Source organism: Zalophus californianus, chromosome 5, assembly GCF_009762305.2.
Source record: "Zalophus californianus isolate mZalCal1 chromosome 5, mZalCal1.pri.v2, whole genome shotgun sequence".
Classification (NCBI taxonomy): Eukaryota; Metazoa; Chordata; class Mammalia; order Carnivora; family Otariidae; genus Zalophus; species Zalophus californianus.
The window spans coordinates 72279752-72294685 of NC_045599.1; the positions used below are offsets into that span (position 1 = coordinate 72279752).

General features: G+C 31.8%; 1 protein-coding gene across 10 annotated transcripts in view; it reads right to left on the minus strand.

Moving 5' to 3' along the window:
* FAM172A (family with sequence similarity 172 member A) overlaps positions 1 to 14934 on the minus strand; it is a 405199-nt gene that overhangs the window by 230101 nt on the left and 160164 nt on the right. For all 10 annotated transcript variants that reach the window (XM_027605628.2, XM_027605625.2, XM_027605622.2 and 7 more), the window contains one exon: positions 6007 to 6225. In XM_027605628.2, coding sequence (XP_027461429.1) covers positions 6007 to 6225 — 219 coding nt within the window. The remainder of the gene's footprint in view (positions 1 to 6006; positions 6226 to 14934) is intronic.

The following is a 14934-nucleotide window of genomic DNA, read 5'->3' on the forward strand; positions in this document are numbered from 1 at the left end:
AATCTAAATTTAGTCACAGATCTAAGCCACATTTTCCATTTGAACTATATCAGTTAGTAAAGCTGGTGTTTTGATCTCCTTTTGTCTGATTCCTTTGTCACTGGGTCCCACACTCAGTGGGAAGGTAAGATGGACATATTATTTTTGGTACAAGGTAATGAAAGGTATAAAAGCTGGGGACCTCGTGAATTGGATACTTTCTTAGTTGATTATGAACTTGAGAGAAGACAGAAGTTATTTATTAGCTCTGAAGCCCCAACACGGTGTATCAGAAACCACGTTCACTTTACATATATTATTATCATTCCATCTTTTCAGACAAAAAAACTGAGACATTGGGAAGTTAACTTGTTTGAGGTCACAGTATATTAAGTGGAAAGAGCTGGGATTCAAATTCAGGGCATTCAAATTCTGCACTTTTAATCTCATTTCCATACTACATCTCTGTAATGGGTATGATTCTGAATGTTATTCAGACACTAAAAACAGAAAATAAAAATAATTATTATCAAATCTGCCTGCAGTAACTACCAGTTTCAAGTTCATTTGGGAAAATGTAAATGTTTTGGAATGTAGAAAATGTTTAAAATATAAATTCTTATATTGATTATTAAATTACTATCTAAGCCTATTCTTTTTTCTTTCCAGTTATATATTAAAAGATTTAGGGCTAAGAGGAAAAAAAGGAAGAAAAAAAAGATGCAGTGTGATGGGGGTACTCAGTTTCAGAGGAAAGCAAAATCCAGTATGAACAGCAGCAGCCCCTGGTGGTCTAAGGGGAAAAAATAGTGTATCTATAATTATGGGGGTAGAAATATGTTTTTAAAAAGAATATATGTACATATTTAGCCATTTGACTCAGTTCTCAACCCAACACATTAAAAAACAGATGCTTTAAAAAATGATCTGTTGGCAAGATGCTTGTTAAAATTTTATCAGTTGAAATATTAAAATTCATTATGAATTAATTAACACATTATATAAAAATAAAATGTTTTTGTTTCATCGTTTTACAAAGTACTATAACCAGTGGTGATTAACACTGGGAATTTTGTGTGTCTTGCTATGTGTTGCTCAGAAAGAAACTAAATTTATAGGATTACCACTAAATTGATGACATTTTCTGTCTTCACTCTTGAATTCAGTTGGCAGATGTTTTCGAGAACAAAAAATTCCATCTTATTACAAAACATATTAAGCAGGTTTTCCTGCCAGGCATGTCTGACATGATGTTTATTGCCTAGACCAAATCAATCCCCTTAATAAGCCATAATATATGCCAGAAAGTACATTATTTCATACTTAAGGAAAGTTGCCACATGAAACAGTAAGTACTTTGATCTCTCAAGCTCTGTTTCTAATGCATCAGAAACGTGCTACATAATCCAATAGTTAGTCATATCTATCTATACTCATTTAGTATGTAAAATAAAACTACACTTTGCTAATCTTAAAGTTTTAGGCCTGGATTCGACTTTATTTCTGCGTGTCTATAATGGATATTTACAAAATTTGAAAGGAGATTTTGGCTTTTTAACAGATTCCAGAAAAAAAGAAAATTCAAATACTTAAATATACAAGGAAAATAAAAGGTTCCAGAGATTAAACATTCATTGAACAATATAAATAAATTAAATTTGGTTGCTAAAACACTAGACAGAAATGACTCCAGTGGCCCTAGCACAGAAGAGAACAGGTACAGAGAAGAAGATGGGATATTTATTAGCCTTCACCAGTATTTTGAACATAATCCAAGTCAGAGCATCAAAAACATTTTTTTGAAAGAAAGCTTCAGTTTATCAGTTGGCTGTTTCTGAACAATTGCAAAAATTCACATAAATGCTGAAAAAAATCCGTCAGAAAACTAGACACCAAATATCTCTCATGTTAAGGGATAAGATTTTTGATGGATGTCAACAAGCAATCAAGCCATAAATATTTGAGTATCTTCAGTGTGTAATGCCAGGCTTTGCCAAGATTCTTATTCTGTAAATGTCTCCTCCACATTTGGATTTTTCCTTCTGTGGCCATGTAATTTCCCTCCCCCTTCCGCTCACAGCATTTTTTTTTCAACCTTCTGAGTCTAATCTCTCCTCTTTACTTCGTATCACCACAGCCCACAATTAAGTCTCTTAGGGAAGAGATATTTAAGCAGTTCCAACTCAGTATTACATAGATCAGCATCAAGTCACTTTTGCCTATATTCCACCTACATACTGTAAAGTGCTTTTAAATGATCTTCCTTAGTCTGAGTATTTGTCCTCTTATGCTCCAGTTTGATACCAGAATAACCCTCATTTCTATGCTGCAGGTCACATTATCTAGCTATCTTTAGACTAAGGCCTAGTCTTTTTGCTTTGGTCTCCTTGCAGAGGATTGGATTCTAGTGAGTGGGTTTATTATCCGTTCCTGACTCCTTCTAATGTGCTCTGTACTATTGTAAAAATTAGCTCATTTCTGTTTATTCTTAAGGAATGACTGATAAAGTATGCTCAAAGACCTATAATATTATGGGGAGTGGAAAGGCATGAAAGATAAATATTAATAATATTATGAAACAAAACCACAAGAGACACCTCAGGACAGCAAGTGATAAATTCCATATAAGTAAACCAATCACAGTTAACTTCCATGAGTTATTGTAAGGAGAGGTCACTGATTATGGTGATATGAAAAGGTGAGATTTCAGCTGGGCACTAAACATGGACAGAATTTGGATGGAGGAAAAGAACAGGAAGCAAAGTTACATAAAGCACAGTGTGTACAGCAAAGAACAAGTATAGCAGCCTGGCTCTACTCTTATGAGCAAGGCTGCAAAACAGAAAGAGCAATAGGTCATCATGAAACATTTCCATTTTGACCCATAAATATAGTACCCTGATGATAGAGCTAAAAAAGAAAACAGGATATCCCACTTTTATATATTCAGATGAAAAGGTATAGATCAAGGTATTAAATAAATCTTGAGAAACTGACTTCTTATCATCAATTTTTGTAATGTTTCTCAGCCACTGGACTGGGTAGGGGACCAATATTGTAATTTTTTGTTTGTTTTGGATTGTTTGAATGAGTTTTCTCACAATCAAGTAGCATAATTTAATGATGCGGGACATATTAAAAAAAATAGTAGTTTCAGATTTTAATCTTGGCTCCACCACCTTACTTATCAAATAAAAATTTATTATGAAGACTGTGTTCTGAGCTCTGGGGATATAACAGTGAGCAAAGCAGACTAAGTCCCTGCTCTCATGGAGCTTACATTAAGACCTACATGACTTTGGGGAAATTACTAAGTTTGACCACGGTCTTCTCATGTAAAACTGGATCAATATTAGTGATCCTATTAAAAGAGAGTATGTATGTATACACATACACATACATATAATGTAATCTATTTATGTGCATTTATTATTTATATGGTTTAAATATGTATTATATATGAATTGTTTATAGATATTTAACAGCATCTATTAAATAAATGATCAAAAATCTATTAATCATCAGATGTCATTTACTTTATATCATGCTTCTTTTATTATAATTGTTTTAATTTTCATATTTCATGTATATATTTTGTTTCCAACTGGTTAGAACAATGTGGTAAAGAGGAAAGGGAGAAAGAATCTACAATTAGAGGTCCTAATTTCAACACTTAGTTCCACCATTTACTAGTTATTTGATCCTAGATAAAAATGAGCCATCTGTGCATCAGTTTCCTTAACTATAAAATAAGGATAAAACTATTTGATCCACTTACCTCATGGGATTGTTCCAAAGAATAGATGATCAATTTCAAAACGTAAATAGTTAAGAAGTTTATAAATTAATGCTAATTTATCCTCATCACATACCATGCTCTGTGTCTGAAAATTACAAACACTTTTTGGAGACATGTATTGGAGAGTACAAGAAGTCACTTCTCGAGTGGATCGAAATTACCTAAGAATTAAGACACCTTACACAACATGAATCATTCTTCTCTTTCTCAACCACAGGATCACACACACTTTACTATCTAGAAGTATGTTTGAAGAGCACCAACTTAACTCTGCTATTTTGCACAATTCTAGAAGATTTTGAGAGAAAGGGTATTTATTAAGGAAAAGTGACATTCATAACTAAGACTATCAGGTATATAGTTGTATTATCTAAATGAGTCTGTTTTTGCTTTAAGTGCTTTCAATGGGAACTGAGACTGATGAGTGAAATGGGACAAGGAAGAAAGAAGCAAAAAGACATGATAAGGAAAAAAGCAGAAACGGCAGGAGTGTAAAAGAGATAAGAGAGTTAAAGAAAAAAGACAAAGGGAAAGAGAGATCTTAAAAATGAAGCAAAATAAAAAGATTTTTCTTCCTTGATATAAGAAGAAAAATAGAGGCAGAGATAAATGAAACAGATTTGAAAACAGAAAACAGAAAATGCACACATAAAAGAGAACAAAAGCAAAATATCCATGCAGTGGTGACAAGAAAAAGAGAAAATAGAAAAGAAGATAGAAAATCTACAAGACAGATGTGAGAAATAGATGCATAATCTGTATCATAGGTTAATAAAAGAAACTTTAAGAAGAAATAAAAAAACACATAAAATCACTTTTTGTTTACATTTTACATAAGCCAGTGAATTTTCTTAATGATTTGTATATTTCAAAAACTTTTACAATTTGTTTTTGAAATCTGGATATCAGAATTATTTTTTTTTTTTAACTGTCCTAAGAATGGTGGTTGACAGACTGGATCATATAATTAAAAAGCTTAGGAAAACTGATATAGAAAGTGACATCATGATACTTAGGCAGCCATACGAAGGAAAAACGGTAATATACCTACATTAGAACAAGCAAGCTACTTACTGATTCCAATCTAATCACTGTTTTTATTTATCAAAAAATATATTAAATAGTGACTTGCTTTTCAGAAATTTAACTACTACAATCTGACTAACTTTTGCTTGAGTCACTGTATGATGAGCTTTGGGTATTCTTGGTCTGGATACCCTTTTGGGTCTTGAGAATTTATATGCTGCTTTCATACTGTTTAGCTGCCCTGACTTACTCAACAAACTGACCTATAGTCTTGAATGTTTGGAGTGTAATTCCCAAAAGTATAGTGATTATGCAATGAACTAGAATGAAGAAAATAACTTAGAAAGTTACATATTCCCCTCAAAGATGGTATGAAATATTTTATTAGTAAGCTTTTAAAGGAAATGTAAAAATAGCTCAAACTGATTAATTTGAAACTTTACTACTATCCTACAATATAATTTATAAAGTGTTAATCTGTCTATGTTTAAATGTTCTGAATTGCTCACTTTTAAAGAACATATCAATTTACTATTTTACTTACCCGGTAGCATTTTTGACACGCTTTACTATTAAATTCTATTTCTAGGACCCATAAGCTTTGAAGATTGCATAAATCTGTCTCATATATACAATGCACAGTATGTATATCAAGCAGAATGTGTCAAAGTTCAAATAGAATTGTTTGTGCCCCCTACGAATTAGAACTCCTTGGGCCGCACTGCTCTAACGATCCCATGCTGCCAGCATTACCAAGTGCAAAGGTTCAGTGCGTAAGAAAAGAGCAAAGGAGAGACTTCCCTCATTACACTATCCCTAAACTATTCTAGTTTAAATATTTATTAAGATATTAATTACTCTTCCTCCCTCCATCTGCCTTCAGAAGTTAAGCTGAAACACCATTTGCTCGTAGAAAAAGAATGTATTAAAACCATTACCACCCAAGATGAAGACTGATGTTTTGTATGGTGCATTATTAATCGCTTTTGAAACTTCAGTAAAATATTGCACTGAAATAAGAATGACGTGTTTTGTAATTTAATAAAAAAACAAAACATTTCATCCAAGTAACAACCATGGGATATGAATGGTTGAAAATTAAAGAATTAAGTTTTATTTTTAAAAATAAAATAATATATATGAAATAAAATACAAATAAAGTAAAAGAAATAATGAAGGAAAGTAATAATCTTATCACTTACTCTGATATACAGCTGCATCATCTCTTTTTCTCTTTGGGGGTTACGATACTTTTCATAGAAATCACGTCGCTTCTTTGTTTCCTTAGAGACTTTATCTTTTCTTTCCCGTTTTTCTGCTGGTTCATCTGAACTATCAGAAGATGACTGTACATGGATCTTTGGCTTTTCTACTTCAATATAGTTTTCATTGGGATTCAGTACTATTACTCCATATCCTTCCTGTTTTGAAAGCAAAGAAGGCAGAATAATTTAATCTTAGAAACCATCTCAATTCATAAAAAATCTGTAAAATTTCATAGTAAGTCATTTAATATAGTTGCATATTCACTAAAGTATTTCTTTATAAAAGACTATCGTTCTACTTTTTCCAACAAAAAGTTATTTAAATTGTTTGCCTGTTTTGTTTGTGTAAATAAACAGATTATTTGTAAGAATAAAAAGACAAAATTGTAACATAAAGATGACAAAGGTTATATTTTTTAAAAAGGACTTCAGATCTCTCAAAACCCCCCAAATAATTGAAATAAATTATCAAATAACAAGTATACTTTCAAACCACATTAATATTTAAAAACCTATTTTGAGAAAATAGCCTCCTTGAAGCTGAAGTTAAAATTTCACACCCTATTTTGTTGGATTCTCTTTCCTTTACAATTGCACTTTAATGAGCATTTTTTATTTATTTGAATTCAAGAAAGTATAAGCAATTAAGGAATAAATGTGACCTAACATTCTACAGATTTACATATCTATAATATCAGAAACATATCATGTCTACCTGTGCACCTTGTATTTTTCCACCTCTCTTCTTTCAGGAGGCCACACAAATCATAAAACAAAATAATGTCCTACTATAATGCATTCAAGTAATTATTTAATCCTAAAATTTCTTTCATTTTTAAACACCATAAAAATCTCTCTTTATTAGGGACCAGTACCAGGAAGCAATCCCAAAGTCTAAACTGCAGCTTACTGAGCTATTAAACCTTCTCTAAAGTTTTAAAGATATATTTTCCTGTCTGACAATTCTAGCAAGGCGAACATTTCTATGGTTATAATTAGGAAAACTTTTGCTATTTATATTAAGTTATAACTGATGGAATAATCAAACCACGAGAAAGTAGAAAAGAATAAACAATTTCCACTGACAAGCAAGTGCAACATAAATTTGTGAAGCTATTAATATCTTGTATTTTCTATTCACTTCTGTACTGTGGGTGTCCCAATTTTGCCTTGTAAAATCCTGTAAAATCATATTTTAAAAATGTATTATATTACAATAAAAACATGTAAGAGCTATGGGAAATAAAGCTTGAAAAATCTCACCCTTACTGAAAAAGAAAACTATATACTTTTTCAAAACTATAACTGTACAACTACTTCAAGTTTAAAATTTGTTTTTTGCCAAACCAACCATAAGAAGATGATTTTTTAAAAAAGTGATGGCAGTAATAATAGAGTAATATTAGCACTGACTCAATTATCTTATTTTTAAATATGCTACACTGCTGCACATAGTTGGTTTAATGGTTGATTTCACAATCTACATAAAACCTTCACTGGGATTTTTCAATTTTTCCTCCAGTTGATATTATTGTCTAAAACCATAATATGGTTTGCAGATTGTGAAGTTCATTAAAGTTGTGATTTTAGTGATAGTACTGTTAATTAAGATATAGTTGTCTTGCACACATGAAAACTATAATACATACCAAAGTGATTAACAAAATACCACATATTCTTTAATACATGTTCAAATAAAACTTTTAAATAAATACCTATTTTATAAGAAGTTATAAAATATTTTACAAATTTAAACGATCTACATCAAAGCACAAGATAAAGGGTTTTTCTTGTTTCTCTTTTTAAGTATCTTAGCTGGTAAGTCAAAGTTTAACCAACAAAAGATATTTTATTTGGTCCTGCTTTATTCTAATCTGTATAGCTATTCAAAAGTCTTGTAATTCATTGTGATCACTGTCAGGTAGACAGATTGTCACTTGGTGATTTTCTACAGTTGGACACACTTGACTAGTTATTAAAATCACATTTGAAGGAAGTTCCTACCCCTCTTCCTTGCGCCTCTTACAACTTTTCACGCCCTTCTCAAATTTCAGCTATAACTTCTCCTCCCACCAAAAGTAAGTTAAAGAACACTGTTGCACTCTGCTAAACAGGGTGAAATAGAGGCATTCATACACTGTCTGTGGTGTAAGGAACATAGTCAAAAAAGGTCACCATAGGCCAAAAAGAAAATTGCCTCCTTACTAGATTCTGTACCGTGAGTAAGTGGTCTCCTGTCATGTTTCTTCCCTGCCTTCCTTGAGTGAGTTGAACTTTAAACACACACACACACACACAAATGCACGCACGCACGCACATGCACACAGTCTCTCATACTCACATGAGTTAGAAGTAGCAAACCCAAAATAGAATCTTAGAATTTTTAGAGATGAAAGTAGTGATATGCTACATTTTAATGATAACATGAAAAACATCAACCTCAATGTAACAAAGTGGGACTTTAATAAATTGATAGAACGTGAGCACCACCTTTGCACCATGAATGAATTCCAAATAAAGGTAAACTCTTTAGATAAAATTTACAGTCACTAGAATTATAAAACTTTCGCCCTAATTTTTAACTTAATCACTAGATACACTATTTTCATAATACCACATTTATTTGAGCAGAAGTTTTTACTTCAATTTTTGGAAATCATTGATTAAAAAATTACTGCGCCTACTTGATTTTAAATGGACTGAAATTTGATGTGTCCTATCTAAATAAGTATAAAAAATAGACACACATAAATCATCAAAGAAGTAGTATTTGTCTAAGTTATTGATTACATAACTGAAAATTACATGACTCATTTGTCCGATTTTATAAAGACACAATGTCAATTTTTCACCGAGGCATCAACTGATGAAAAATGATTCTATTTTTAAATCACCAGTATATAAATCAATTAAAGAATTTTTAGCATTTAGATTTCAACAATGAATGCTGCTCTTTAAACACTTGAATTATTTAGAAAATATTTTATCATTTAGATATTTCATACTGCTAATTTAATTAATGGAATAACAATCAAGAAATATTCAGGAACATTTTCTGCAGAAATGAGAGCTAATTTTAATAAATGTCTTTGTTACAAATTCAATTACCATTCTGTAAAAAACTTACATTTTTCAATTAAAATTTTCCTGATAAATTAATTAATGCGATATTCACAGAGACCATTAATAACCATTTTATAATGAGGAAGAGAAAACTGGAGAAACAAAATAAAGTCAACTATCCCACTTACATGCTCTAACCACAGATACTAGTAAAACTTTGTCTTCTCCTTCTCTCTGTCACATATAAATATTGTCCAAAAATTTCTTTATATATTAAAGCTAAAAAGATTTTTGCCATGTCAACATTAATACATGGAAACCAAGGTATCAAAGGAAATAGTCAAAGCAAACCAAGGTAGATAGCATATCAATAGCTAAATTTATAAATGCAGTATCAATTTATATCTTAAAAAATCAGAATGCCATTTTAAAAATTAATTCTCTCTATTCCCAATAACCCAATCAATACACAAATAAATAAAAAGAGACCCTAGTTTGACCTATAACAAATGTACCCATAAAGTTTTACAAAACTTTATAAAACAAGGCATCAGATATAATATCATAAAAGAACCATGCACTGCCACTCTAATGAGGCCTCCATAACTAATGCTTACAACCTTAAATATTTTTTTATATTTAATTATTCATGCTAAATTTCTCATAAGATGAAAAGGCAGGTCATTTCAAACATACATGGAAACTTCTGTTATCTTTAACAAGACAAAATGATCAAACTGATTATCTAACATTCTACAACTAAATAAATAAAACTTCTGGCATCCTGATTAATGATTTACCCAAATCAATTCTAATATCCAACATTTCAAGAGACAAAGTATACATAAAGTTGTTAATTAACTCTTAGGTTTGAGTGCACAGTCTAGTAGAAGATCAAGAAAGTGATCAAGAGGATAATCTTCTTCATTTATCTCATTCCATTTTCTATCTTTTGTAGCTATGACTGTAGTTTCATTTTCAGAAGTGTGTTTATAAGGCCTAAACCATGGAATCTTAATCAGAAACCCTCAAAATTTTATTGCTAGACATACAGTTTATTCAGCACAAGGGCTTGCTGTGATTTACACAGAAGCTCAGGCCTGCAGGCCTCCTTTACTTTGAAGTCTATAGATGCACTTACTAATAAATAATCATTCATTTATCATTCAATCAACAAATGAAGGCTTAGGTCAGAGGTCTAAAACAGACAGGTGATGCCAAAACACAAAGAACCAAAGAGGAAACCTTGCTTAAGAAATTAAATCAGTATAGAAATGTACTTGTCAAGAAGATTCTACAGATAGATAAAACGTTTCCATGTCTGACCAAAGCCAGAATGTATTTTGATCCCAATGAAATCTTGCTGAAACTGAAGATTTATCCAAGTTAATTTGCCTATTAGTTACCAGTTATAAGGAAAATAGAAAATAGGAGAAAATTCTACATCTTTTCAAATCTCTTATGGTTGGCTAAATAAAAAAATCAGGTGAAAGTACTCAGCTCTGCATATTAACCTGCCAATACTGTAAGTGACATGTGACCAAAGAGGTCAGGGGCCAGAGTAGAATCCTCTGACCTATGGAACTCTCTGTTTTGGTCTTCAGGCAAAGCTCTGTAAAGATCATTTTACACAGATTGATCAATCATATTTTCTAAGTTCAGCATTCTATCTGCTTGGTTTGAAAGAAGAAAGGTGCTCATCCTCAAGGGAAATGAAACCTAAATTATTTTACCTATAAACTACATATACCCATGGTTAAAATGGACAAACCACTGTCCATTCATCTTTTCTGAAAGATGTATGTTGTATTTATTCTCATCTTTTTCCCAAAAAGGGTATGTCTATGTCACTGTTGCAACATTCTAGGTGCAACAGTGAGATGAGGTCATGACAACCAATCAGAAGTCACTAGTGAAGCGTTAAAGTAAACAGAGCTGTTGGAGCTGCAGCTCTGCTTGAAAAATGCCCCCTCCATTATTTCAGCAATTTTCTCAAGACGTGACCTGGGACTGAAACGCCTAAAATGTCACTTGACTCCGTTTTGTGCTTCCTCCCAATGTGCATTTAAGTAACAGCACCCTGCTAATATTTTATAAAATGTTTGTCACAACCATGCTTCCTTTACCTTGTTGCTCCCTAAATTCTAATGTCGTGTTCCATGGTACAAAAATGCCATAATATAGACCAACATAGATTATTCCAGTAAGTTTCCAACTTCAAATAGCTCATCAAGTTAGTCAGTAAAAGAAAGCATGCCACAAAAAGTTTTCAGAGGACCACCTGTTGTCTATTATTTTTACATAGCACTTACTCATAAATCATAACACAGGGTAATTAATCAAGCTGTCAAAGAGAAGGTCAAAGGTTATATGGTAGAGTCAGAAGGTCATGCATGGGCTGATAGAGGTCAGGGTCACACTGCATTCCTCATTATCAAGTTGGGATGAGAGACGGCCCAAGCAAACAAAAGTGAAAGCAGATGGAGAAGTGAGTGGATAAAAAAAAAAAAGAAAGAAAGAAAATTTCACAAACAAAAAAGAAAAGTGAAAGAAGACTGTCAGCTGCCTTCAAGTAGAGAATAGAAGAGAAAAGAAATACACTGAAATGTGCTCAAAGGAGCTCAAGAACATAAAGAAACTACAGTTTTATTAATTAAATAAGATGAATATAACTTTTCCTGGCCATTTTACTAGTGCATACTAAGCAATATTAGAAAATATATGTTTAGCATCTCTATACCTTCTCCTGCTAGTGTGCTCAAGATAAATTGAGGTAAAGGCAAAGAGTTCCAAAGATAAAGTATGATTACAAAAAAAAACAAAAAAACAAAAAAACACAACACAAAAAAAACACTGCAACTTATAATAAGAGGGTTTTTTTCCCTTTAATATTGTCTCTGAATTACAACATAGATGTGCAAATAGTTTTAGCCACAGGATAGATAATTTTTAAGTATGATACAAAGATATCCACAAATATAAACACATCATAAAAGTCCTTTTGAATAACAAAACAGTTATAAAATATTCTATTATTATGCTGGCCTGAATCAGATGCAGAATACTGTGCAAAATTAGCTGTCACCCTTTGCTCAAAATCTTTGTTAATCTCATTTTGAATGTTTGCAGCTTTATCAACACATGCATCAATGTCAGCTCCTTGGTTACTGAACCGCTGTAGTTGGAAGAAGATATAATTAAAATGTTTTGGCACAGAAAAGGTGAAATTGTATCTTCCCTTGTTCCCTTAGGAGTCTGTAAAACATGAAGGATATATTGACAAACATACACCCTTGTCTCTGGTTCTGACATCCCAGGTCATCCAAGTGCTATTTATTTTGAAACATTCACTTTGCACTTACCTAAATTATCGCCTGTTCTGTTTCTAACTTTTCCTAGGTTTTAGAACATTGTGATGCTTAACCACCACAATTTTTTCTTCTGATCACCAATATTTTATTTATTAAAGCATTCCATAAACTTACATTAGCATCATAAAAACATTTATGATTCATTATCAAGGACATAAATATGATTTAATAATACAGCATTATGAAATCTTTTATATTCTTTGCTTTTCATTCTCATAAAGAAAACTACATACACCGACACGTTTACACATTACAGTAAAAAGAAGTAACAAGTTACAACTGTTGCCTGTCTATGACAGATCAAAATCCCTAAGTGGATATAGGGAATCTCACAAACACACCTCCCCATTACATGGTCCCAAGCAGAGTTGGATGGACAAATTTATCTTATGAAGTTTACTGTTCTTCATGAAAGTTATGCCCTTATGCTTTAGAGGGCAAAATGAAAGTCCAATAGTCTCTTAGCTTTCTACTAAAATCCATTATAAAACTGTGTAAATATCGTAGCTCAAGGTCTTTTAAAACATTATCCCTTTGACCCAATCATATACCATGCAAACATATGCTTACGTTTTTAAATTACTCTTAAAATCTATAGTACATTCATCATTTTATCTTCAAATATGTCACCTTTCTCTTTCTTTTTTCCTCCAATTAAAATAGCATGTTTAAAATATTTTTGTTTTTTCAAGAACATATATGAGTACTTTGCTTGTGGTTCTAGAGTCCACTTGCAAGAATGAGGACATAAAGAAGGATCTTAAGAATTCAACGAGTCAATAATTTGTTAAAAACTGATTTCATACAATGAATATTTAATAAGCATCTACTATTAACCAAGCACTGTTGCTAGGTACAGTGCTATACCTATGAGTCACCTTTCATTTTAAGATATTTCCATTTAATAGAAAATTCCAAATCAGAATTAAGTACACATCCCTAAAATGTCTACATGAAACCATTTTATTCTTCAAGAGAAAAGAGGATATGAAAAGGGGAAAAAAGGAAGAAAGCGTAATGGTAAGATATTCCTAAAACCAATCTAGCTACACTTTCAAAGGATAGTTAACCCTAAATGGTAAGCTATGTTTGTGTTTGTATTAAGAGTAATAGTTAAACTTAACTCCATCACAATGAAAATGCAGTGCTTGGGGATGTGTGTGTGTGTATATGTATATGTGTGTATATATGTATGTATGTGTGTGTGTGTGTGTGTGTGTGTCTGCATCGTACACATTCAGGTATTTCAATGAGTAAAATCATTTCATAATCTAAGGGAAAAGCTTCTATACACATTTACCTCCCAATAAACAGGTGTAACTGAGTAGAGCTATGAATTTCCCTTCTCACAGTGACCTATGTCAGAAGATCTCCTCATACTTCTTCTGCTAAATAATTTAATTACTTATGAGTTATGGTTTCTTTGTAACCTTTTAAATGACTAACTCATTAAAATGCAAAAATATGCAAAACATGATGTCACCAGGTCAAACAGCTGTGTTGGTAAAATTATGGCTGTGAATGTCCCCAAGAACATGAAAATATTAATAATTTATATTGCTCATTAGATGGCAAAAACTCTTTAAACAGATTTAGAGACAGATTAATTTTATAATCACAAAATGCTACACTACCTCATGGTAACAAATCTTTCTACCATCTGTGACCCTTTGGTGTACATAAAACATATAAAAATTCATAATGGCTTAAAGTTTTTGCATTACAATATGCATATTCAGGAAAAAAAAGTCATAAGAACCCGAAATACATAAGTAAAGGACTTTGTTTTGTAAAAATCACAAAATCACAACTATTCATCAACTTTAATTACAACTTAATTTTCCTTCAAACAGGACACAGTAATGGCAAATAAGCTATAGCATGAGACAATCAACAAGTCACACCTCTGCAAACCAATATGATATACGTCTTACGCTGTTTAAAAATAAATGTCATACTATGACTTCAAATCTTGTGCAGAAACTTCTAAGAGAATGACAAGAACTGATGAAATTACATAAACAAAGCACTATCATACTCAAAGTTCAAAATGTCTCACGCCCGGGCTTCACAGTATTATGATGGTGCTGAAAGCAAAGGACAGGAAGAGATCTCCCCAACTATTGGCTGTTTTTAGACATAAAATGTTTTAGTTTAAAAACATATGTGTTAATTGTCAAATCTGCTATTTTGCCAGGAAACTGGCTTCTTAATGATCATGTTTTTCTGCCTCTTAAGCAATTTAAACATTAAATCCATTATTTACCACTGTAAATTATAGAAATGTGTTCATCTAGTATCAGCCAGCAGCAACAGAATTACTTTTATGTGCACTTGATAATGCTCTTCACATTAATAATCTATCATGGGCAAAAACTAATGAATACACAATCTTGACATGTGATCTTTTAAAAACACACAATGGTTAGGT